General features: G+C 47.2%; 1 protein-coding gene across 2 annotated transcripts in view; it reads right to left on the bottom strand.

The window, feature by feature from the left end:
• The window catches only part of LOC112234153 (formin-like protein 2), a 76,195-nt gene that overhangs the window by 981 nt on the left and 50,150 nt on the right, over positions 1-25,064 (bottom strand). The window contains exons 6-27 of one of the 2 annotated variants that reach the window (XM_042315996.1): positions 24,877-25,026; positions 21,822-21,851; positions 19,681-19,789; positions 19,277-19,353; positions 15,977-16,070; positions 13,506-13,580; positions 12,511-12,621; positions 12,072-12,221; positions 11,041-11,142; positions 10,449-10,743; positions 9,946-10,080; positions 7,446-7,570; positions 6,934-7,136; positions 6,413-6,647; positions 6,118-6,186; positions 5,921-6,001; positions 5,647-5,776; positions 4,964-5,127; positions 4,638-4,739; positions 4,412-4,510; positions 3,027-3,165; positions 544-1,356 (exon numbers count right to left, since the gene is read on the bottom strand). In XM_042315996.1, coding sequence (XP_042171930.1) covers positions 1,265-1,356; positions 3,027-3,165; positions 4,412-4,510; positions 4,638-4,739; positions 4,964-5,127; positions 5,647-5,776; positions 5,921-6,001; positions 6,118-6,186; positions 6,413-6,647; positions 6,934-7,136; positions 7,446-7,570; positions 9,946-10,080; positions 10,449-10,743; positions 11,041-11,142; positions 12,072-12,221; positions 12,511-12,621; positions 13,506-13,580; positions 15,977-16,070; positions 19,277-19,353; positions 19,681-19,789; positions 21,822-21,851; positions 24,877-25,026 — 2,767 coding nt within the window. In that variant the 3' untranslated portion in view covers positions 544-1,264. Of the gene's footprint in view, positions 1-543; positions 1,357-3,026; positions 3,166-4,411; positions 4,511-4,637; positions 4,740-4,963; positions 5,128-5,646; positions 5,777-5,920; positions 6,002-6,117; positions 6,187-6,412; positions 6,648-6,933; positions 7,137-7,445; positions 7,571-9,945; positions 10,081-10,448; positions 10,744-11,040; positions 11,143-12,071; positions 12,222-12,510; positions 12,622-13,505; positions 13,581-15,976; positions 16,071-19,276; positions 19,354-19,680; positions 19,790-21,821; positions 21,852-24,876; positions 25,027-25,064 lie in introns of those variants that run through there. The other variant, XM_042315987.1, reaches the window with a different exon arrangement.

Below are 25,064 nucleotides of genomic sequence, written 5' to 3'. Positions count from 1 at the left end.
ACACGTTAGAAAGATGACCAGACAAACCACAGAGAGTCATGTGATACGAATATGATCCAGCACCAAAGAGTTTGAGCCGAGCACAAGGCAAGGGAAACTGGAGATCTGGTCCAGGGGCGTTTACATATAACTTACAAGGCTCAGAATCAGCCACACATAACGCCCTAGACCAGAGCTAGGGGGAACGGGGAACGGGGTATTGTGGGTTTGAAGCGGGAGAAAGCCAGAGGCATGCAGGAACCCAACCAACAGCACAGTAATACAGGAACACAACACTGTTTTCATGATGGACAGATGAACACAACACTCTGTTTTCATGATGGACAGATGAACACAACACTCTGTTTTCATGATGGACAGATGAACACAACACTCTGTTTTCATGATGGACAGATGAACACAACACTCTGTTTTCATGATGGACAGATGAACACAACACTCTGTTTTCATGATGGACAGATGAACACAACACTCTGTTTTCATGATGGACAGATGAACACAACACTCTGTTTTCATGATGGACAGATGAACACACAAGCAAGGTATAATGCCACAGCCATTTTAAAATAAGTCAAGGCTATCAATACATCAACACTGACAATTGATGAATTACTATATAATTATAGGCAAAAAAATACTCTGCTATGCTGATTACAATACTGACTAGTATATGATATATACTGAAGCACAAGTTTTACTATATAGTAGAACTACTAGCACTAATACTAGTCAGCATAACATGTAGGAGTGTAAACTTCTTGGATGATGGCCAGTGAGATCCGTTTCGGTCTAGGACGCACTTCCTCCTTTTTAACAGCAGAGGGCACTTACTGTCCCATTGATATGTACTCTGTAACGCTGCTGTATTCCTTGTACTGTATAGAGTGAGACGTGGTAGATTTCTTACCCATCTACCCATCTCACTCTCCTCAGGGCAAATGTCAATAGCTGTGACATTATGGTTTGCTATGGTTGGTGACACAAATGGATGAGGTTGAATAACGGGGATGACTCGCTTCATGCAGGGTAACGGAGGGGACATCGGAGACTCCTCCCACAAACCGCTTCCTCCCCCTGCTAGAAGGGGCGGAGGTGGTGACGCCGACACACCACACCACACACGCGCGCGCACACACACGACTGACAGGGATAACACAGAGTGAGAGGGAACACAACACGCTGTGAGAGTACGGAGAAAGAGAGAGACGAAGAAGAAGGACAACACAGTATTTACAGCGACCTTTCAGAGAGAGAGTTCTAAGCTTTAGTAATGGTTCTCCTCATTGCGAGCGGGCTCGCAGAAGAACCGAGAGCCCCGTTTGGCTGTGCGGGCGGTAAAGGGCACTGTCTTCAGCACTGCATTGAAACAACAACAACAACAACAGCCAAGACACGACAGTAAGGAGTAGCACACATCTACAGGGTTTTAGCACAGGTTAGCACACCCTACAAAGCATCAGAAGACTGGAGCAGAGAGACACTAACACATTCTATAGATGGTTACAGTCTACAATAGGCCTTCAGGGCTGAACTTTCCCAATCCCGCTTGGAGGATTCCTGGACTTGCTGCGTATCCCCTCCTGATTCCGGGAATCTTCCAACTGGGAAAAACCTGGGCATTTTGGGGAAATGTCCTTGAATTTTGCGCCCCTAGGGCAATTATACTGTATCTTATGGAGCGCCAATGTTAAAATGTTACAAGACAGGCTTTTAGCTTGTCAGCTAGAATACAGTTATGTGTGATTGTTATAGAGAATTAGTGTAAATAGTATTATATATGCCAAACCACACAGAATGTAAATGTCCTACGGTCGTATGTCTTCTCTGTGGAACGGATGGGTCGTGTATTTTAATAAAGCAGATCAATACATGGGGCTGCATCCCCAAATTGCACCCTATGGCCTATATAGTGCCCCATAGATCTCTGGTTAAAAGTAGTAGGGAATAAGTTGCCATTAGGGACGTAACCATGGTATCTGGTCCGGGAGACTATACCCTCAGCCCGGCCCGTCTACACCCCTAACTGTCATAAAGCTACGACAGGAGAGCAGACATTACTATCACAAAGCTATGACAGGATAGCAGGCATTACTATCACAAAGCTACGACAGGTATGGCAGACATTACTAACAGCTACAAATCTACGACAGGATAGCAGACATTACTATCACAAATCTATGACAGGATAGCAGGCATTACTATCACAAAGCTATGACAGGATAGCAGGCATTAATATCACAAAGCTACGACAGGTATGGCAGACATTACTAACTGCTACAAAGCTACGACAGGATAGCAGACATTACTATCACAAAGCTACGACAGGATAGCAGACATTACTGACTGCTACAAAGCTACGACAGGATAGCAGACATTACTATCACAAAGCTACGACAGGATAGCAGACATTACTGACTGCTACAAAGCTACGACAGGATAGCAGACATTACTATCACAAAGCTACGACAGGATAGCAGACATTACTAACTGCTACAAAGCTACGACAGGATAGCAGACATTACTAACTGCTACAAAGCTACGACAGGATAGCAGACATTACTAACTGCTACAAAGCTACGACGGAATAGCGGATAATGATCCTACGGACATTTGAGCCGGCTCCGAGTGTCTACGTTAGGCTAGCTGGATGGTCAAAGCATGTTTCTACCGTAGGATCAAGGTGTAGTAAAGCCTTTCGGATTGACAGTTCAATCAGTTCCAGAGTTAAAGAGGTACCTGTTAGCGGTTTAGAAACCCAGTGTTAATGATCGGATTGGAGCACAGGAGAGGACCTGCATGCAGAGCGCCCGGTGTGTAAGTTTGTGTCTTAACCACGCTAGCCGTACTAGAGCAGGGGGAGAGCTTCTTCTGCACAGGCCTGCCTGCGTGTGTGTAGATGTGTATACCTCTGTGCACATGAATGTGCGTGTGTAGACATGTGTATGCGTGTATTTATGTGCACGTATATAAGTAAGGTGTGTGTGATATGTAGAACTGATGGTGATTGGCCCCCCGGTCCTGTTTACCCGTGATGATGTCCTCGATGGCTCCGTCCTTTCCCTCGTAGACGTGGCGGCTGCCCGTATCCTTCACCTGCTTCTTCCTCAGCTCAGCTATCACCTCCTGCTGCTGACTCCTGCCCCGGGTGTTCTTATGGGACGGAGACTGGTGGGGAAACCACACACACAACACACACACACACACACACACACACACACACACACACACACACACACACACACACACACACACACACACACACACACACACACACACACACACACACACACACACACACACACACACACACACACACACACACACACACACACACACACACACACACACACACACACAGAGTAGTTTACTCCATTGTACAAGCTGGTCCCTAATGTGTCCACTAGAAAGGTTATACTGTCTATATTATATATACTGTTTATGTTTACTAACTGGTTCTATTGACTGGTTGGTTTACTAACTGGTTCTATTGACTGGTTGGTTTACTAACTGGTTCTATTCACTGGTTGGTTTACTAACTGGTTCTATTTACTGGTTGGTTTACTAACTGGTTCTAGTCACTGGTTGGTTTACTAACTGGTTCTATTTACTGGTTGGTTTACTAACTGGTTCTATTCACTGGTTGGTTTACTAACTGGTTCTATTTACTGGTTGGTTTACTAACTGGTTCTATTCACTGGTTGGTTTACTAACTGGTTCTATTGACTGGTTGGTTTACTAACTGGTTCTATTGACTGGTTGGTTTACTAACTGGTTATATTTACTGGTTGGTTTACTAACTGGTTATATTTACTGGTTGGTTTACTAACTGGTTCTATTCACTGGTTGGTTTACTAACTGGTTCTATTCACTGGTTATATACTTGCTGATACTGACTTGATGTGACACACTAGGTGTCTGTCTGCAGTACCTAATATAGCTGCCCCACCAGCAGGAGATGATCCTCCCATCATTAGTCCTGGGGGATGAGGGAGAGGGGGAGAAGGGAGGGGGAAGGAGAGCCTACCTTCTGGGAAGAGGGGGAGGAGGGAGAAGGAGAGGGGGAGAAGGGAGGGGGAAGGAGAGCCTACCTTCTGGGAAGAGGGGGAGGAGGGAGAAGGAGAGGGGGAGAAGGGAAGGGGAAGGAGAGCCTACCTTCTGGGAAGAGGGGGAGGAGGGAGAAGGAGAGGGGGATAAGGGAAGGGGAAGGAGAGCCTACCTTCTGGGAAGAGGGGGAGGAGGGAGAAGGAGGAGGGGGAGAAGGGAGGGGGAAGGAGAGCCTACCTTCTGGGAAGAGGGGGGAGGAGGGAGAAGGAGAGGGGGAGAAGGGAGGGGGAAGGAGAGCCTACCTTCTGGGAAGAGGGGGAAGAGGGAGAAGGAGAGGGGGAGAAGGAGAGGGGGAAGGAGAGCCTACCTTCTGGTCCTCCTGGTCCAGCATGGCCTCCTGCTCCAGAAGCTTCTCCATCATCATCAGCTCTGCTCTCTTCCTTTGCTCGTTGTCCTCCTCCGCTTGCTGACAGAACACGCACGCACACGCACATATTTAGACAGAGGGCTCAAACACACAGCCGTACCAGCGCCCTGCGTAGTGTGTGGGTGTGGGACATGACGGGTGTGTAAGAGAGCAACGCCAGTCTCACCCTGTAGGCCTTGACGAAGCGCACAAACACCGGGAAGAACACGGACGGGGGCGTCGTTTTGGAATTCTCGCCGAAGAATTTGACGGCCTCGTCGAAGGCGTCCTGTCAGAGACAAATAGCACATTTTGCATTTGTTGATCTGTCGATCATAAAGGTAATAGTTTGATCAAACCTATATAAAAAGGGGCAATCTGGGATTGGTAAATGCATTTTTAAACTTTTGGATAAATGACATATAACCATTGATTCTTGAAGAATATCATGTATAAATGCCTTGTGAGCGTCGCCTTAATTGCACATGACAACATCAGCGAGGTGAGGTTTACCAGCGCGATCTTGGCTTCGTCCTGCAGCTTTTTCAGCTTGCCCTCGTTGTGTGTGATGAAGTCTTTGAGCATGGTGTTGTGACCGTGCATGCTGTACTCTCTCTTGGTCAGGTCCATTCCCCGCTGGAGCTCCTTCACATCCAGCAGAACGTTCTCTAACGACACTGAGATCACACACACACACACACACACACACACACACACACACACACACACACACACACACACACACACACACACACACACACACACACACACACACACACACACACACACACACACACACACACACACACACACACACGAAGAATTGGATACAGTTTGAAGCGGCGCGCTCCCCATTAAGGAGGGCCATACTGCACATCTCCCTAGAGCAACACACAGCGTGGAGGAGCCCCAACAAGTGCACAACATCATCACCCATTCTCTGAGATGATGGCTGTGGATACAGCGCAATAAAAATGCCTGCAGACCAAAGATAGGCTACAATCCTGTCCAAATCCATCATTTAGGTGTCATGTCCTAAACAGCAACCTACTCCCTATTTTAGCGCACGACTTCCGGTCAAAAGTAGTAGCGCTATATAGGGAACTGGGTGCTATTTGGGACCCACACTAGGATCTGCTGTAGCATCGTCAGCCCTTCATCGCTGCAATGACACGGAGCTCCACGGTGAACCGTACCTGCTGCGGCCTTCTCTACGTAATGCAGTTCGTTGTAGAACAGATTGACCTGCTGGTACTTCTCCTTCACCACGTTGGCTATGTAGTGCAGCAGAGTCATTTTCCGGTCTGTCGACTTGGTGTCCAGTAGCTGGGGGAGGGTTCAAAAAAAAAAAGAAGTGTGAAGACAGTGCATGCGTCCCAAACGGCACCCTATGGCCTACATAGTGGACTAGTAGCAATCCTAAAGCACGTCATGCACTAGCAATACATTCGGGAGAAAAGAATCTCCTACCAAATCTAAACTCTGTAGCTTGAAACCGTATACTGCTCCCCGTTTGCTGCTGTTCATGTAGTTTCCGAGCGCCAAGATGATCTGAAGAAAAAGAGCATATTAGAACAACACAGAAGGCAGCCAGGAACAATATTTTCAACACATTGTTCAGCGCAGGATATTTCCGACGCATAGAATGTCTGCAAAGAGTCGCTTACCTCGAGAATTTTCTTGAGTTTCTGCGAGGACTTTATTGACACAGATGCTGCGATGACCGCATGGAGTTGCTGTGAAGAACAAGAGAGAAGGAAGTAGAACTAAAGTCAGAGAAGAGGAGGACAAGTCAAACTAAAAAAAAAGCCAATCCTCCTCTCCAGTCACCTACAACCTGAACCAAATCCTTATTTTGTGCACTACTTTTGACCAGGGCCCATATGGCTCTGTTCAAAAGGAATGCACTATGTAGGGAATAGGGTGCCATTTGGGGCACATCCATGGTGTCCCGGCCCTCACCGGCGTCAGCATCTGCACGCTCTCGCAGAAGTTGCCAATGAAGGCCATGATGGTCATCTTCTGCATGAGCCGCTCGATCTTGCTGAAGTGCATCATGAAGCGGTCCTCGTCCGTCAGGGCCTCCACGGGCTTCCTCTCCTTCTCGTACTGACGCATGATCTTCACCTCGCTCTCCGTGGGCAGGAAGCGCATCAGACACTCCACGTAGTCCACCGACAGGGTGCGCAGGTCAAACCTGGCGGGGGGGGGGGGTTAACAGTTAATATGCAGACTGGAGACATAGACACACACGCTATGCAGACACAACCTGCCAATAAAGGCTAATAAGCACACACATGCACACCACCGTAACCAAATGGACCCTCGTTTATAAAACTACATAGGTAAAGAAGACAACAAGAAATTGCGTCCCAATTGGCACCCTATTCCCTACATAGTGCACTACTTTTGACCAGCGTTGTGCGCCATATAAGTAATAGGGTGCCATTGGGACGTAACCCAAAGAGGCCATTGTGTCTTACAGCTGGATGGCCTTGCAGATCTCCTCAGGGGCCTTTCCCACTTTCCTCAGGGTGATGGCCATGTTCTTGGCCCGGTTGGCGTCCAGCAGTGCCACCTTGTTGGGCCCCTTCTGGATGACCTTGGTCTTGCTCATGATCAAATCGATGGCCGGGCCCTGGGCTTTCGTCTTGAACATCTCCTCAAACTCATCCACGTTCAGGTCCTGAGGTTGAAGACACACAACAAATCAAATCAAATTTCAAATAAAATCCAATGTATTTATAAAGCCCTTCTTACTGATGTCACAAAGTGCTGTAGAGAAAGCCAGCCTAAAACCCCAAACAGCAAGCAATGCAGGCGTAGAAGCACAGTGAGCAGTACAGTGCATCAAGTGAGAAGGTTTGAATCGTAAGCAACCTGCCCTGTGGTGAGCGGCCTACACGTTGTTTGAAGTGCGGTAGATCATCATAGCTTTAATAGTAGTTCCGAGTGTGAAGTGCATACACGTGGGGGCGAGTGGAGGGTTCCCTACCTCCAGTATCCTCTCGTCGTCGATCTCGTTGAACACAGTGCCGTTGATTTGGTTGGGCTTCAGCGCCACCCAGTTGAACACGGGCAAACGGAACTTGGTCTTGATGGGCTTTTTAATCTTCACGGCTGCACAGCGAAACACAGATCAATTATTCAGTAAAGCACTCCATCCGCCATGTCCATCATCATGCTCACAAACACACAGTGCACGGCCGTGTGACGGAGGGGTAGACAGGGTCGGCATCCCAAATGGCACCCTATTCCCTTTATAGAGCACTAACTGTGACCAGAGCACGTATGGTTCTGGCCAAAAGGTGTGCACTATATAGGGCATAGGCTGCCATTTGGGACGTACCCAGGATTTTATGTGACTGGTGTTACATATGGTGATTCCTCCCTCTGCTGTAACAGAAGGCTTAAGAGCCCATTCATTAAAATCCCACAGAGAAAGCTGGAGAGGTGCTCTACAGTTATTTCCATAGCAGGGCCTGATGTGCCCTGGCTAGCTCTGTACTGCTAGCCATAGCCACTACAGTTTATTGATTTAACCTTTTTTTAACCAAGACGTTGCATTCAGTAGTGGGCCCAGAATAGAGCCTTGGGGTACACCAGATTGAGTTAGCTATGATATTGAATGTGCATATGGCCAGGCTTGTCATCCCTGGCACAGCAGCAGATTATGTTTTTATAGACTAGGATTATGACCATACTCGTGATGCCACAAGGCACAGACAGACTGACAGACTGACAGAGGTACCGCCGGTGGCGGGGCAGAGAGATAAGGATTAGGACCGGAGAGTGTGACAACCAGGGCATTCCAGGCCTGTGCAACACTCTCCTATCTTACTATCACCATCAGCCTGCCTGCAGCGGCACGTCAATGTGTTTCAGCATACAACAACAGACATCACACAAAAAAACACACACACACGTTACAGTACAACAGGGAGACCATGCAGGAGTTGGAAATGTAGCATTTTCAGTGCTTTCCCATCACAACTGTCAAGACTAAGTCAGACTGTACCTTGTCTCGTCCCATTACATTTAGCAGGCTAAGGACCAGCATTTCAGGATCCCGTAATGTTGACAAATGACTGTTACCAGGTGTCCATGTACTGTGGTCCACGTTTTGTGGGGAGACTGTTGTTTCATATTTTGGTGTGCCCAAGACTTCTACAGTCCAGCAGTGAAAAGTAAAGAATATTTGGGGGGGAGTTTGCCAACAGTTGTCAGCGAATTCAAAGAGAATGCATGAAACAAAGAGTCCAATTTCATTCTTGGCTAGACTAAAAGAATATCAATGTAGTGCCTAGGGCATGAGTGGCCATCTCTTTACGTGAACCTTGTTCTTCTGTGTGTGTGTGTGTGTGTGTGTGTGTGTGTGTGTGTTGTGTGTGTGTCTGTGCTTTCTTGCGTGCGTGTGCGTCCATCTTCACATTTGAGGTTGAGACTAAAAATACAATTTCCAAATACTCGGGGGGGGTAAAACACAACCACATGACAGAGAAAACCTACAGAACAGTTTGATGGGCCCCTCTGGTTTGCAGAAAACAAAAGTAGAGAGAAAACAACCAGAGAAATCATTGAGAACAAAATAATATTGTGCTTCCATTTTGAAGAGAGAAAGAGAGATTAGTCAAATAATATATCCCCACTAGACCAAACCAACCATTCCTTTGTGTGTTCAAAACAAGCTTTATACTGCAACGTGTACTAATGCTATTACTGTCATACTACATGGTAGATTCTTTAGACAAGAGTCACATATTCTATTCATAGTGACCGGTCAAATTCTGTAACGATCTTGTGCTACATTGCAACTCTGTATCAACTGGTCAAAGGCTGCAGTGATAGGTTAGGGAGGTGAGTGACCGGTTAAGGAGGAGGCCAGTCAGGGACTTGCTGTCCCATCAGCTCTGAGTCACCCATGGCTGCCCAGTGTCCAGATGGCCCTGATATCCAGGAAGTCAAGCAGCTTGAAATAGCTTCGAGTAAACAGCATCGGACACACTGATCAAGGAGGACTGCTGTGACAGTAGGAAAAGCAGGGTAGAAAAGGCCTAGAGGATCTCAGGAGGCTTGGCTCCTGTTCTACTGCTGTCAGTCATACCCACACAAACAGACAGACTGCTCAGTCAATGAGGCGACACGGTGTCGACGTAGACAGTGAATTTAGAAGCAATGGAGAGCACACGGGTGTCCTTTCAGTGACCTATTGTGATAAGGGCTGAGAACACTTGATAATGACCGCTCATAAATGCATCGAAAGAGGGTTGTCATTGAGATCGCTGATAGCCGACACCGCCAGCACACATCGACAGAACGAAAGCCTATCATGAAAACACATCTTCCATTGTCTGATTCATCCACATCCACACACATAGTGAGTGTCTCAAATGGCACCCTATTCCCTATGCAGTGCACCACAAAGGGAATAGGGTGCCATTTGAGACGCAGAGGCAGTCTCTCATGTGGGCGGCGTCTGAGTGTGAGGACCTTACCTGCTAACCCTGAATTGAAGATGACGGTGGGGGATCCACAGCCCGGGAGTGGGGGGCCATGGGGGTGGAGGCGGGGGCAGGGGAGCAGACACCTCCATGGGGCCGGGGGAGGCGGGGGAGGAGGGGGCGGGGGGGAGGAGCGGCGGGACCAGCCAAAGGCCCATTTGGCACTGGAAGAGAGGGAAAGAAATAGAGAAGAGGGAATGAGAGAGAGAGAGAGAGAGACAAAAAAAGAGAAAGAGAATGAGAAAGAGAGAAACAAAGCGTGGAATTGAGAGGACAACATGCCAAGTGCTCCCTCCCTCCCTCCCGCTCACTCTCTCGGCTATCTTTCTCCAGATCTGCCTCCGCGTCTGTTTGTCACAACTCAAATGCCAGAACAGCAAAAAATGTAAGGGCGTGTTGTGAAACTAGCAATCCAGACTGTTTAGCTACCGTCTGGGACTAAACAGTAAACCTGGACGGGATTGGTCTAGAACTCCACCTACCCGTCCCAGGCACAAGCGGTGGGGGAGGAGGAGGGGGCGGCGCGGGCATCCCCGGGACCTCGTTCGACCCCATCGGGCTGACCGTGCCCCCGTTATAGACCCCTGGCACGCCAGCCACCAGCGGGCCCCCGGGGGCGGGCGGCGAGGGCAGGTTGTCCCCGTCGCCCTTCTTCTGGATCGTCATGGTGCCCTGCTTCTCCAGCTCGTGGATCTTCTTCTCCAGGTTGCACTGCCTCTGGATGGCCTCGTCCTTCTCCTTCACCATCCGCCGCAGCGTGTGCACCTGTGAGTTGGCGTCCTTGTACACCTCCTGGGTGACGGGGAACGGAGATGTCAATGTATGTACGCAGACCAGGGGGCGGTTTACTATATGAAGGCATCTCAGAGTAGGAGCGCTGACTCACAGTATAGGGATCAGTTTAGCCTTTTAGATCACAATAAATAAGATCGCTCAGACGGGGTGGACCTGATCCTAGATCAGCACTCCTTAGAAGCTCGATACAAACAGGCATTGAGAATGATCGACCTGTGTCTGTCTAATAGTGTTATTCACCCCCCCCCCGTTGATTTAGGCCATGGGGGTGAGTTGTAGGGGAGTGAGTCTCACCCGGATCGAGTCGAGCTCCTTGTTGCGCGTCATCAGCTGTTTCTCCAGCTCCACGATCTTGGACATGGCCTCGTTCTCTGTGTCCTGCAGCTTCTCCGTCATCTGGGAGAGCAAAGGTCAAGGTTCAACGTGGCATGGACACACAGAGAACTGTGTGAGGGTGTTGTGCATGCAGGAACAGCCATGTACACTTTTATACATAACAGTGTAGGCTAACGGGACGGATACACCGGTATCCCGATATGGCTTGCTCAACAATATCATATCGAATGATCGATACTGGTGCTCATCACTAGTCACAACCCAATGAAAGTGGTTGTAGTCCTTAACACACATGTATGCAGGTCATATCACACAGGGGTGTATTACATAGAAGGTGTGTGTGGGTGCAAATCATGCATCATTTGACATCAGCCATGTGCTGTGACACTCTAAGGAAACATTAGCCATCAAAGCATTCATGTCAAATGCCCTTCCTCTGGAGTTTGTGGACACCCTGATCTGAACAAAAATGTGGACTTTTCTAGAGTTAGGCTAGGAGGCCCAGAGGCCATTGGGCAGTGTGTGTGTCTCTCTGTCTGAGTGTGTGTGTGTGTGTGTGTGTGTGTGTGTGTGTGTGTTGACGACTGCTAACTGAAAGCATGAGACTAATCTAAAGGGCCTTTGAGAGAGAGGCATGTGATGGAAAGCCGGTGTGACAGATTTAAAGGCACACTGTACATGCTGTCAGATCCCTCCCCGACACTGCTGTGCAGCGCAGCACGCTGACATCTGTACGGCATCAAATAGTAGTCAGTACGTCAAAACAGACTAGATACAGTCACTAGAAGAGGGCAGACTGGGTTCTTATAGGGGGGCGAAGAGATGGGACTGAAGTGGTGAAAGAGCAATTGAGGATTCAGAAAGTAGGGACGGGTGGAGTGAGTTAGTGAAAAGTGTCAAATGTGGGGTGGCAAGAGTCACTGCAGAGCGTCACGAGCAGTCAAGGGATGGAGACAGGAAGTCTGCGCGTGGTTGTCGTGTCCTCTCACATGTGACATGTTCTCCTCCAGCTCCTCCACGCGCTCCAGCGCGGCGTTCTTGGTCTCGGCGTCCTCCAGCAAGGCGCCCACGTCAAACACGTTGTCCAGGTAGGCCTGGATCTGCACCGACAGCTTGTCACTCTCCGTGTGCTTCAGCTTCTACACAGACAGACGGGAGAGGCGAGAGGAAGAGTCAGCGAAACGCCTATGACGCGTAGATCCATGTTGTTACCATATACCCAACAGCTTCTTTATATATTTGCGGTCTATAAATCTACTGTACGTCTACCTCAGATCAAATCAAACTGTGTTTGTCACGTGCTTCGAAAAACGACAGGTGTGGACTGACAGCGAAATGCTTACTCCACAAAATAGTAGAAAAATAATAACGAGGAATAAATACACACAAAGAGTGCCGATAACTTGGCTATTTACGCAGAGGACTTACATCCAGGTAGGTGTCCAGACAGAGCTTGGTGAAGTCGTACTGCAGGTGAACCCGGAAGTTCATGTCCTCTACCGAGTGGACCACGATGTTGATGAACTGCATACACGCCACCTACAGGCACCGGCAAACATTAAGAAAAGCATACAGAGTGAATTTCACACCAAGCGAAACCAAAAGCATCCAATGCATTTACAGGGGACGCATGTAGCGTACGTCTCAAATGGTACACTACTCCCTATATAGTGCACTACTGTTGACCGGAGCCCCATTGGCCCCGGTGAAAAGTAGTGCTCTTTAAAGAGAATAGGGTGCTGTTTGGGACTCATGCACAGACTCCAGGGCCTGTAAATAAGTGTGTGCATGGAAATGATCTGGCTGCATCCGTCTTGTTAAATGGTCAGATAAAGGGAGTCACGTCAGGCCGTGTCCCAAATGGCAGCCAAATCCCTACGCAGTGCCCTACTTTTGACCAGGGAATTAGGGTCCCACTTGGGACACGACCTCCTCAGTCTAATGTGCGCAGTGGAGTGTCACCGTGTCAGTGCATTCTCCTTGCTAATACTGTCTTAATGGACTTCCTTAAGAAGCTCAGAGTCGACTGTGTGAGAGACGCCAGGCCCCGTCTGACAAATCTGTTTGCTTTCGTGCTTGTGTCAAATGACTGGCCCGCTACCAAATGGCTCAGAGTTGACTTGTGACTGGTTGGACTCTCATGCACACACGGACCAATGGGGAGCCTCGGAGCGGAGGCAGTGTGGCACATTTAGAAAAAGCATGTATTTTGTTGACACACACCACACAGCATGCTGCCTCATCCATTTCTATTCAAACATATTAGTAGGAACTCTGCGGCAAAACAAACTGAGTTGGCGAGGATTCCGCGCGCGTGGTTGGCTACTGATAGAATTAATTCAATGGCAAGCGACAGGGTCTGTGATTTCAGGATACGATGTAGCCTAGCAATCGATAGCTAGTCCAGTGGAAATGTCGTGTACCATAAAGTCGATGTTGTTGTCCATGTCCTTGAAGTGTTCCATCAGCCTCTCGAACCGCTGCGTCTCAGCACACACCTGCCAGAGAAACAATCAATCGTTCATTTTGTTATTGTAATAAAATAGGATGCCATTTGGGAAGCAAGCCTTGTACGTTGCAACGCAACATACATATTACCTCAGGTTGAGAAAGGAAATGTTTCTGTCATACCCATGTACTGTCTCCTCACTCCCTCCCATCACTCTGGCTCCCTCCCTGCTAAAATATGAAGCGGAGCCCCTGACATAGTTCTTAAACACACGCGACCTCATTTCTCCCACTGCGATTACCATATCTACGTCTCTGAGAGAGAGGGAGGGGGAGGAGAGAAGAGCGAGAGAGAGGGAGGGAGGGGTGAGAGGGAGAGAGAAAGAGAGAGGGTGGGAGGAGAAGAGAGAGAGGGATGCAGCTCTATAGTTCAGACGGTGCTCAGAGCCAGGGAAGGGGAGACAGACAGGGGAGAGATGAAGAGTCAAGGAGATGAGGAGGAGAGAGGGGAAGAGATGGGATTGGAGTGCATAAGCGCAGCCTTCATACACAATGCTCTGTGCCCCAGACTGCACCCTGCCCCCCACTCAAACAACCCCTTCTAGCCCACGGAGCGGGGAGTCAAGAACCCCCCCACAACAAGCCTCCTCAAAGAGGGAGAGCTCGATTTCAACTTAAGCAAGCCAACATAACACTCGGATTGTATCAGTTCTTTGCACAAAACACAAAAAGCTGAACAAGAAAACACTGTTTTTATATTACAATTTATATGACACTGCCAAACAACAAGATAATCTAAATCAAATACAATTGTTATTTGTCACATACACATGTTTAGCAGATGTTATTGCGGGTGTAGTGAAATGCTTGTGTTTCTAGCTCCAACAGTGCAGTAATATCTAACAATACATAACAATACACACAACCTAAAAATTAAAATAATGGAATTAAGGAATATATAAACATTAGGATGAGCAATGTCGGAGTGGCATAGACTAAATACAGTAGAATAGAATACAGTATATACATATGACATGAGTAAAGCAAAATTATTAAAGTGACTAGTGTTCCATTATTAAAGTGGCCAGTGACTTCAAGTCTATGTATATGGGGCAGCAGCCTCTAAGGTGCAGAGTTACGTAACCGGGTGGAAGCAGCGTAATGGTGGCTGTTTAACTGTCTGATGGCCTTGAGGTAGAAGCTGTCTTTCAGTCTGTCGGTCCCAGCTTTGATGCACCTGCACTGACCTCGCCTTCTGGATGATAGTGGGGTGAACAGGCAGTGGCTCGGGTGGTTGTTGTCCTTGATGATCTTTTTGGCCTTCCTGTGACATCGGGTGCTGTCGGTGTCCTGGAGGGCAGGTCGTTTTCCCCTGGTGTTCCTTTCGGGCAGACCGTACCACCCTCTGGAGAGCACTGCGGTTGCGGGCGGTGCAATTGCCGTACCAGACGGTGATACAGTCCGACAGGATGCTCTCAATTGTGAGGGTTTTAGGTGCCCACCCAAATTTCTTCAGCCTCCTGAGGTTGCTGAGGCGCTGTTGCGCCTTCTTCACCACACTGCCTGTGTGGGTGGACCATTTCAGATCGTCAGTGATGTGTACGCCGAGGAACTTGAAGCTGTCCACTGCGGTCCCGTCATCCGGATAGGGGCATGCTCCCTCTGCTGTTTCCTGAAGTCCACGATCAGCTCCTTTGTTTTATCGACATTGACCCCTCTAACCACATCTATTGTGAAGGGTCAATCGCTATCCATTGACTTGAATAGATGCAGTGGCACACATGGCTATGTCTCTACCTTCTGCTTATGGGTGAGCAGCTCTGAGCAATAGAAGTTGATATTCCACCTCTAATAACAGTGAAATGCAATAGACTGTAATGCTCAATATTTCATTCTGGGTGTAAATATTGCATTAACTGCAGTCGGCCCAAGTTCCCCGAGCCAGCCTAGAAACTGGGACTGCTGTAGAGATGCCAGGCCACCCCAGACTCCACCTTACTCCCCTCCTTTCTAGAGGAGATCAAATACACAATTCACTGCATACAACACAGGGTATGAGCGATGATCTAGCATATGCTCTCCCTTTTAGATCGTAATGAACTGAAGATTACATGGACAGGGCGACCTGATCCTGGATCAGCACTCTTACTCTGAGATACATACAGCCCCCTGATCAGGCTGTACTGAATACATCTTTGAAGGGCCTGTAAAATCACTAACAAAACACAGAACTGATTTCTCTGTGGGCCTGAGAGGCCAGTGAGCTGCCATTTCTGTCTGAGAGATTGCGAAGCGACATGTCTAAAGGCTTTGATACAGCCGGCGCTGCGCCCCTCGATAATATCCTCCTACCACACGACTCACGGCGTCAACTATGTCAAATTCCACTGCTTAGACACAATAGCACAGCATTATCCGCTTGCTCCGTGCGTCCCCCATACCGCACCTCCTTGAAGTTGTCGAACGCAGAGAGAATGATTTCGTGTCCCCCCCTCACGAGACACACGGCGGCCAGCAGCTCCAACACCAGAGCTTTGGTTCTGGGAAAGGAGAAGAAGAAGAGAAGGAACGGTTAACGTAATGCGGCGCCACTGCCAACACCGACCCATCATTTCTGCCACAAGGTTACATAACGGTTGGATCCCAAATGGCACCCTATACCCTTTCTAGTGCACTAGTTTGTACCAGAGCGCCATGGACCCTGGTCAATAGTAGTGCACTATGAAGGGAGTAGGGTGCCGTCAAATCAAATTGTATTTGTCACATGCGCCGAATACAACAGGTGTAGACCCTTACCGTGAAATGCTTACTTACGAGCCCCTAACCAACAATGCAGTTTTAATAAAATAGAAAAAAAATGTAAATAGTAATAGTAATAATACAAAATAAAATAACAATAATGAGGCTACATACAGGCGGTACCGGGTCAATGTGCGGGGGTACAGGGTAGTCAAGGTCATTTGTAGGTAGGGGATAATAAACAGTGAGTATCAGCAGTGTAAAAATAAAGGGGGGGGGGTCAATGCAAATAGTCCGGGTGGCCATTTGATTAATTGTTCAGCTGTTTTATGGCTTGAGGTAGAAGCTGTTAAGGAGCCTTTTGGACCTAGACTTGGCGCTGCGGTACCACTTACCGTGGGGTAGCAGAGGGAACAGTCTATGACTTTGGGCCTGCCCCTGACACCACCTAGTATATACAGTCGTATGAAAAAGTTTGGGCACCCCTGACAATTTCCATGATTTCCATTTATAAATAATTGGGTGTTTGGATCAGCAATTTCATTTTGATCTATCAAATAACTGATGGACACAGTAATATTTCAGTCGTGAAATTAGGTTTATTGGATTAACAGGAAATGTGCAAAATGCATCAAAACAAAATTAGACAGGTGCATAAATTTGGGCAACCCAATAGAAAAATCACATCAATATTTAGTAGAGCCTCCTTTTGCTAAAGTTTCAGCCTCTAGACGCTTCCCATAGCCTCTAATGAGTGTCTGGATTCTGGATGAAGGTATTTTGGACCATTCCTCCTTACCAAACATCTCCAGTTCAGTTAGGTTTGATGGTTGCTGAGCATGGACAACCCGCTTCAAATCATCCCACAGATTCTCAATGATATTCAGGTCTTTGGACTGGGATGGCCATTCCAGAACATTGTACTTGTTCCTCTGCATAAATGCCCGGGTAGATTTTGAGCAGTCTTTTGGGTCGTTGTCTTGTTGAAATATCCAGCCCCGGTGTAACTTCAACTTTGTGACTGATTCTTCAAAATGATTCCCAAGAATCTGCTGATATTGAGTGGAATCCATTGCGACCCTCAACTTTAACAAGATTCCCAGTACCGGCACCGGCCACACAGCCCCACAGCATGATGGAACCTCCACCAAATTTTGCTGTGGGTAGCAAGTGTTTTTTTTTGGAACGCTGTGTTCTTTTGCTGCCATGCATAACGTCCTTTGTTATGACCAAATAACTCCATCTTTGTTGGAGTCCACAGCACCTTATTCCAAAATGAAGCTGGCTTGTCCAAATGTGCGTTTGCATTCCTCAAGCGACTCTGTTTGTGGCGTGTGTACAGAAAAGGCTTCTTCCGCATCACTCTCCCATACAGTTTCACCTTGTGCAAAGTGCGCTGAATTGTTGAACGATGCACAGTGAAGCCATCTGCAGCAAGATGATGTTGTAGGTCTTTGGAGGTGGTCTGTGGGCTGTTTTTGACCGTTCTCACCATCCTTCGCCTCTCCGATATTTTACTTGGCCTGCCACTTCTGGCCTTAACAAGAACTGAGCCTGTGGTCTTCCATTTCCTCACTATGTTCCTCACAGTGGACACTGACAGCTTAAATCTCAGCGATAGCTTTTTGTAGCCTTCCTCTAAACCATAATGTTGAACAATCTTTGTTTTCAGGTCATTTGAGAGTTGTTTTGAGGCCCCCATGTAGCCACTCTTCAGAGGAGAGTCAAAGAGAAAAACAACTTGCAATTGGCCACCTTAAATACCTTTTCTCATGATTGGATGCACTTGTCTATGAAGTTCAAGGCTTAATGAGCTCACCGAACCAATTGTGTGTTCCAATGAATCAAGTATTCACAGGTATTCAAATCAACAGAATGACAAGGGTGCCCACATTTTTTCATAGCCTATATTTCACATCTGATTTAATTTCATTCAACTTAATATTGCTACACTAAAAATATTTGTCTGGACAATACCCCAGTACTCAGCTTTCATTCGAAAATGAATGGCATGCCACCTGCGATCATTTTCTGTGACGACAGAGTAAATTACTACGCAGCCTCAGAGGGGTGCTCAAACTTTTTCATAAGACTGTAGGTCCGGGATGGCAGGAACGCTTTGCCCCAGTGACGTTCTGGGCCGTACGCACTACCAAGGTTCATCCGAGGTAACATCATGTGTTTTTATCAGATCACGTGACTGGATCTAAAAATGTCTACCTAATATCTGAACATGTAATATATGATAAGCAGGTCTGTTGATTTAATCGAGAGGATTAAGTGAAGCGTATATTACAGAGTGAATCCCTCAGCCATAATCCCTACGGGTGATGGAAGAAAAGTACCGTCAGCTCATTCATTAAAAGTCCAAATATGATATTATCTTCTATTCTATTATTTTTTTAAAAATATTTTTCATTCCACTGTAATCCTGGAGGAATTCTCTGCCTGGGTCACAGACTACGGTAGAGGTGTTATTTGACAGACGATTCGAGACAGCTCGGCAAACCCCCTTTCAACCCAGCACCAACACACACGCATACACTCACACAGGGGTTGGTGTTCACACAAGTTCACACATACACACACTTCAATAAACAACACCCCCCCGAGTAAAAAAGGCGCCTCCTGTCGCCTGGTGCTCTGTGCAGCTGCCGGTGTTTAGCAGTGTGCCAGCGGTGCCCTGAGCTGGCTGTCTGTCTGGCTGGAGGAATTAGTTAGTGCTGGATGCTTGGCTTCGCACACAATTTAGACGCTGAAAGAGCAGGTGCAGCAATAAGGGGAGGGAAGGGCCTGTATTCGTGAAGCGTCTCAGAGTAGGAGTCAGGAGTGCTGATCTACAACCAGTTGTGCATTTTAGATCCTCATGAATGCGATAATATAGACCGAGGGGGGGGGGGACCTGATCCTAGATCAGCACTAATACTTTGATGCGCTTTATAGATAGTGGACGTGTATCACTAAGTGGAGGAGCTGTTTAACACCAGACACAACGCTTCCATCTCACCTGGGATTCTTATTGTTCAGACTTAGTGCAATTTCATTCACAGCGTGCGGGTGGGACATCACCATGTTGAAGCCGTACTGGGTCGTCAAAAATGGATGGAGCAAGAGAGGGATGGAGGGAGAGAAAAAGAGAGAGATCTCGTTTAATAAACAGGGAGTGACTCCTTTTACGTAACAAAGAGAAACTTGAGACATAATGTGCTGCGGAAAACATGGTAGACGACAAACTGAATTGGGCCGATGATGGATGAGGGCGGGTGCGTGTGCGCTTCAACCCTCCATTTTACGTCCCACATGGCACCCTGTTCCCTACACGTGGGCACTACTTTTGACCAAAGCTAGGGAACAGGGTTCCATTTGGGACGCAGCCTATGTGCTGGGTTAGCCCGGGGACCGGACTCTCACCTGGTAGTTCATGATGGCTCGCAGGCACATGATGCAAACGTGAACGTCGTCCTTCTTACAGACCAGCCGGGAGTTCTTCAGAGTTCTCCGGCTCGGCAACGCGTTGCAACTGAAACACAAGGACACAGGAGCGTCTTCACAGCAGAAGGCATCTCCGAATTCATACCGACAAAGAGACACGCGACTGGGTAAACAAGAAGACAGATGCCATCGGTGAACCGTAGCAGCACACGTACCATTCTTGCACCCCGTCGTTTTCAAAGTAGACATCCAACTCCATGGCATGTTACATGGACACACAAAGAGCTGTGTAATCCACTCCCTTACTCAGAGGCCAGAGGGGAGACCGTGTGATTGTTTTCATTTAACTATCCTGCACAAAAATATCACTTACAACTAGTACAATGGAGGCAAGTCATTTGCATGCATGGAGGTGATCAGGCCGGCTTTGTGGAGACAAAACGTTAGCGAAAGAGGGCCTTTCTCCTGACCCCTTTCTCCCAGTGAAAGGAGAGCGCTTGAGTAGCACATCGCTGGTGTGTGTGTGTGTGTGTGTGTGTGTGTGTGTGCGCCACAGAACACAGCCCAGTACAGCTCAGTCCAGCCAGGGACATAAGACTGATTATTTCCAGCCCTGCATGTCATAAGACTTTATCCACCAGCCATGGTTCTGGGAAAAGGTGCCTTCAGCCGACCCATGCACACACACACACACACACACACACACACACACACACACACACACACACACACACACACACACACACACACACACACACACACACACACACACACACACACACACACTGATTCATGTCAGCACTGACGCCTTGAAGCTCTGAATCCGTCTTCAGTGTGTGTGTGTGTGTGTGTGTGTGTGTGTGTGTGTGTGTGTGTGTGTGTGTGTGTGTGTGTGTGTGTGTGTGTGTGAGAGGCTGAGACAGTGTGACTAAGCTTTGATAAGGATTTATGATGAGGGTAAATAAGGACAAATCATCAAATCAATCAAATCACATACTGGCTGTAGTCTTCATGGTCTGATGCTTCTCACTGGTTCCATGAATGAGAGCTATTCAGCAGCAAGCAAGCAGTTATGACGTTTGCGTGTAGTAAAGGAAAAATAGCAAAACATTGTGCGGGGTGTGTGTATGAGTGACTTTGTCTTTGTGTGTGTGTGTGTGTTTATGTGTGCTCTTTGTTCTATTTAGGTGCATGTGGCGCCTACGTAGTGCAAAACAAGTTTCCTCACATAAACGCGCTCGCTGCTTCACGAGACCGGTGACAGAATTGGAACATCGCCTCACATGTAGCCGGCGACGGGCGGCGGTGTTCCAAAAGAACTGCGATTTTACAGAAAACTACCTCCAGCACTCAGCCTGCCTGCAACCAGGCAGCGGAAACGGATGGTAGAACGACACTCATTTGAGGGAAAGAGACTTCGGCGTGGACACGTCCCAAATAGCGGACTATAGGTCCCTGGTCAAAAGCAGTGCGCTACATAGGGACCAGGGTGCCATTTGGGACGCGTCCTCTGCTTCGTAACCACACAGACGGAATGACGTGTGGTGACAGGACTATGAGTGAAAAGACAGTCGATCACCCTGATTCAATGTAGGCGCGGTGGACTTGCTTTGACAGGCCTTGTGGTGCACCGACTTAGAACCCATAAAAGATCCTCAAAGGCCTTCCAAACTATGTTTTCATGGACGTTACTTCAACACTAAATCTAATAAACAGCATAGTCTAAGGCGGAGTCCCAAATGGCACCTCAATTCCGATATAGTGCAATACTTTACATTGGGCTCTGGTCAGAAGTAGTGCACCACATAGGGAATAGGGTGCCATTTGGGACGTGCCTATAGTCGAAATCACAACAAACACAACTACAAACTAGAATATTTCTAGGTAACCCTGGGCGAACCAGAAGACGTACCATCGTCCTTGCGAATACTTTGGGCATTTCAAAGAGCTCGGTGTCCTTCGAGTTTGCCGTGAGTTTTTAAGGAAAAGACATGTAAATTCAACATGACATCAGAAAAGTGACACACAATGATTGACTTGGGAGGGATACAAATGTGACAAGGCAAAGGTGCTGTACATTGGAAATAGGAATAAATACTGATAACTCTAATGTTAATTACCTTGACTTGTCAGCCTGTGTCAGGAGGTAACTAAGGAATAACAGTACAGATAACATCGTATTAGTTTATACATAAGAAGGGTTTGGTTGTAGCCAGCTACTACTTGCACAACTACCCGCCGCATATAGCCTGCTCAAGGAGACATACGAAAAGCAATAATCAGAGGGGGCCAGGAACAATGCCGGTATAAAAAGCCATTTGCTCTAAATGGGAACAGAAATGTCTACAGTAAGACCACAACAGAGGTAGTAGCATCTCCCCTTCAACGCCTCCACACACTGGACTACAGCTTAGCTGCGCACTCGTGTGTGGCAGGTAGTGGAGGGAGGGGAGGGGGGGAGGAGGTGTTGAGGTAAGGCTAGGGGGGTGGGGCGAGCTAGAGCTATCAGATAGCACCGTGAGCCACACTGTGTACTGTGTAGACCTGCCTGCTGCTGCTGAAGACTGGAGCACAGAGCAGGAGACTAGAGGAGGAAGGCCGGGACAGAACACCAGTCAACATCAGCTCTCACCGTCGCCTAGTTAAGTTCATACAGCTGCCATTCACACACAGTTCCTTCAGAAAGTATTCACGCCCCTCCATTTGTTCCACATTTTGTTGTGCTGCAGCCTGAATTTAAAATGGATCACATTAAGGTTGTGTGTCACTGATCTACACACAATGCCCCATCATGTAAACGTGGGATTATGTTTTTTTGGAAATTTGTACAAATCAATAACAAATGAAAAGCTGAAATGTTTTGAGTGTAATACATATTCAACCCCTTTGTTATGGCAAAGCCTAAATAAGTGCAAGAGTGAAAATGTGCTAAACAAGTCACATAATAATTTGCATGGACTCACTATGTGCAAAAATAGTGTTTAACATGATGTTTGAACGACTGCCTAATTTCTGTCACCCACACATATAGTTATCTGTAAGGTCGGTCCCTCTGTCGAACAGTGAATTTCAAATACAGATTCAACCACCAAGACCAGGGAGGTTTTCCAATGCCTTGTTAAAATGGCACCTATTGGTAAAAAAAAAAAGCAGACATTGAATATCCCTTTGAGCATTATTAATTACACTTTGGATGCTGTATCAATACACCCAGTCACTACAAAGATACAGGAGTCCTTCCTAACTCAGTTGCCGGAGAGGAAGGAAACCTCAGGGATTTCACCATGAGGCCAATGATGACTTTAAAACAGTTACATAATTGAATGGCTGTGATAGGAGAAAACTGAGGATGGATCAATAACATTGTAGTTACTCCACAATACTCACCTAAAACAACAGAGTTAAAACAAGGAAGCCTGTACAGAATAAAAAATCCAACACAACACATCCACCTAGTACCACTCTTCATATGTTCAAGCATGGTGGTGGCTGCATCATGTTATGGGTATGCTTGTCACCGGCAAGGACTAGGGAGTTTTTTTTTTAGGCTACAAAGAAACAGAATAGAGCTAAGCTTGAAAATCTAAGGCAAGACTTGAAAATGGCTGTCAAACAATGATCAACAGCCAACTTGACAGAGCTTGAAGAATTTTTTAAAGAACAATGTGCAAATATTGTACAATCCAGGAGTGCAATGCTCATAGAGACATACCCAGAAGGAAATTCTAACATGTATTGACCCAGGGGTGTGAATACTTATGTAAATTAGATGTTTTAGATGGGGTATTGTGTGTAGATAGGTGAGATAAAAATATATATATATATATTTAATCCATTTTGAATTCCGGCTGTAACACAAAATGTGGAATGAGTCAAGGGGTATGAATACTTTCTGAAGGCACTGTATGGGTCCCGAATGGCACCCTATTCCCTATATTGTACTACATTTCAAAACCAGTGCACTATATAGGGTGTCATTTGGGAAACACACACATAGCCTTAGTCTCCTATAGTATCTTCCATCTGATAGCACAATTGCTTGACAGAAGTACTAACACTAACCCCACAGGCCCTTGTACATAGGCGCTAGCACCCACATATCCTATAAAGTGTACTACTTTGGAACAGGGCCCATAGAGCTCTGGTCAAAGATGTGCACTCGGCGACATTCTATAGGGAATCGGGTGCCATTTTAGGGGACACAAACTGGCCTGTGTGTTTCCTAAGAGAAGAAGCCTAGCGAGTCCAGATTCGTTCATCCATTATATGAGAGTTCGGATAACGTTGGTTGTTCAGAAGACGCGTGCGGTCTCAGTGGTGCCCTCGGTGTAACGTCTCTTGTTAAAAGACCTGTGAGTTACTGACGGTCAGAAAAATTGGGATTAGCCGTGTACATGTGAAGTCAACGGGACTAACACACCGGGACATCATTGAAACGACTGCGGCGATTAACAGAGTTAGAAATATGCATGAACTATGTTTGCCGCCTATAATCCAAATGAAATGACCATGGTTTAAAGGAAACGGGGAGAATTTCAAATGTTTGCCAAATCATTCAAAAAGACGTAGAATTCGCGTCATATTCATGACATAACACGTAATATCTGTAAAATCCCTGTGGAAGAGATGGTGCTTAGAAGAGAGTTCTTCCAGACTGTTCAGAAGCCACGAAAACCCCCGTGTCAGAGATATCCTATTCCATAACATCATGAGTCAGACGACCCAATAAAAGGTCTTCTCCCAAATGGCACCCTATTCCCTATATGTAGTGCCCTACTTTTGACCCGTGACCCATCAAAAGTAGTGCACTATATTGGGAATAAGATGCCGCTTGAAACACAGCTCTGGAAAACAACCCCCCCTTATCCTTCGTCCTGCCGTTCCATGCCACAACGAAACGTGTCTTAAGCCATTTAAAGACTTACAGGCCTCATGACCACAACAAAGGGCCTTCTCAGACATCACATGCAAACGCGTGAGCGTATTAGCAGACCTGGGAACTGTGACAATCCAGACTAAGTCAAAAAACAATTATGACATTTCAAGCCATTTCTTATACAACAAACATGTTACGTTTTAAATAGAGAATTAGGACTTGGTTATCAGTGCAGCGCATTCTTAGAGTAGCCTCTAGGCTATAATGTATGGTGTTGAGGTGACGTGTGCGTTGCTTACCGTAGAGTGGCGTGTCGCCCGGCGCGGGTAATGCTGTTCCCGCTGACGGGGGACGGGAGGTTACTCCCCCCATGCAGGTCCTCTATGGATCTGCTCCAGGGCTTGTCCACCGACTTCTCCGGGTTGTTCTCCACGCTGTCGCCATCAAACCTGGAGAGGGGAAACACACAGGACAAAGGGGCTTAGAG

This window comes from Oncorhynchus tshawytscha, linkage group LG03 (assembly GCF_018296145.1).
Source record: "Oncorhynchus tshawytscha isolate Ot180627B linkage group LG03, Otsh_v2.0, whole genome shotgun sequence".
Taxonomy (NCBI): domain Eukaryota; kingdom Metazoa; phylum Chordata; class Actinopteri; order Salmoniformes; family Salmonidae; genus Oncorhynchus; species Oncorhynchus tshawytscha.
Note: the sequence above shows the minus strand (reverse complement) of the source record. Positions and strands in the feature narration are given on the sequence as shown.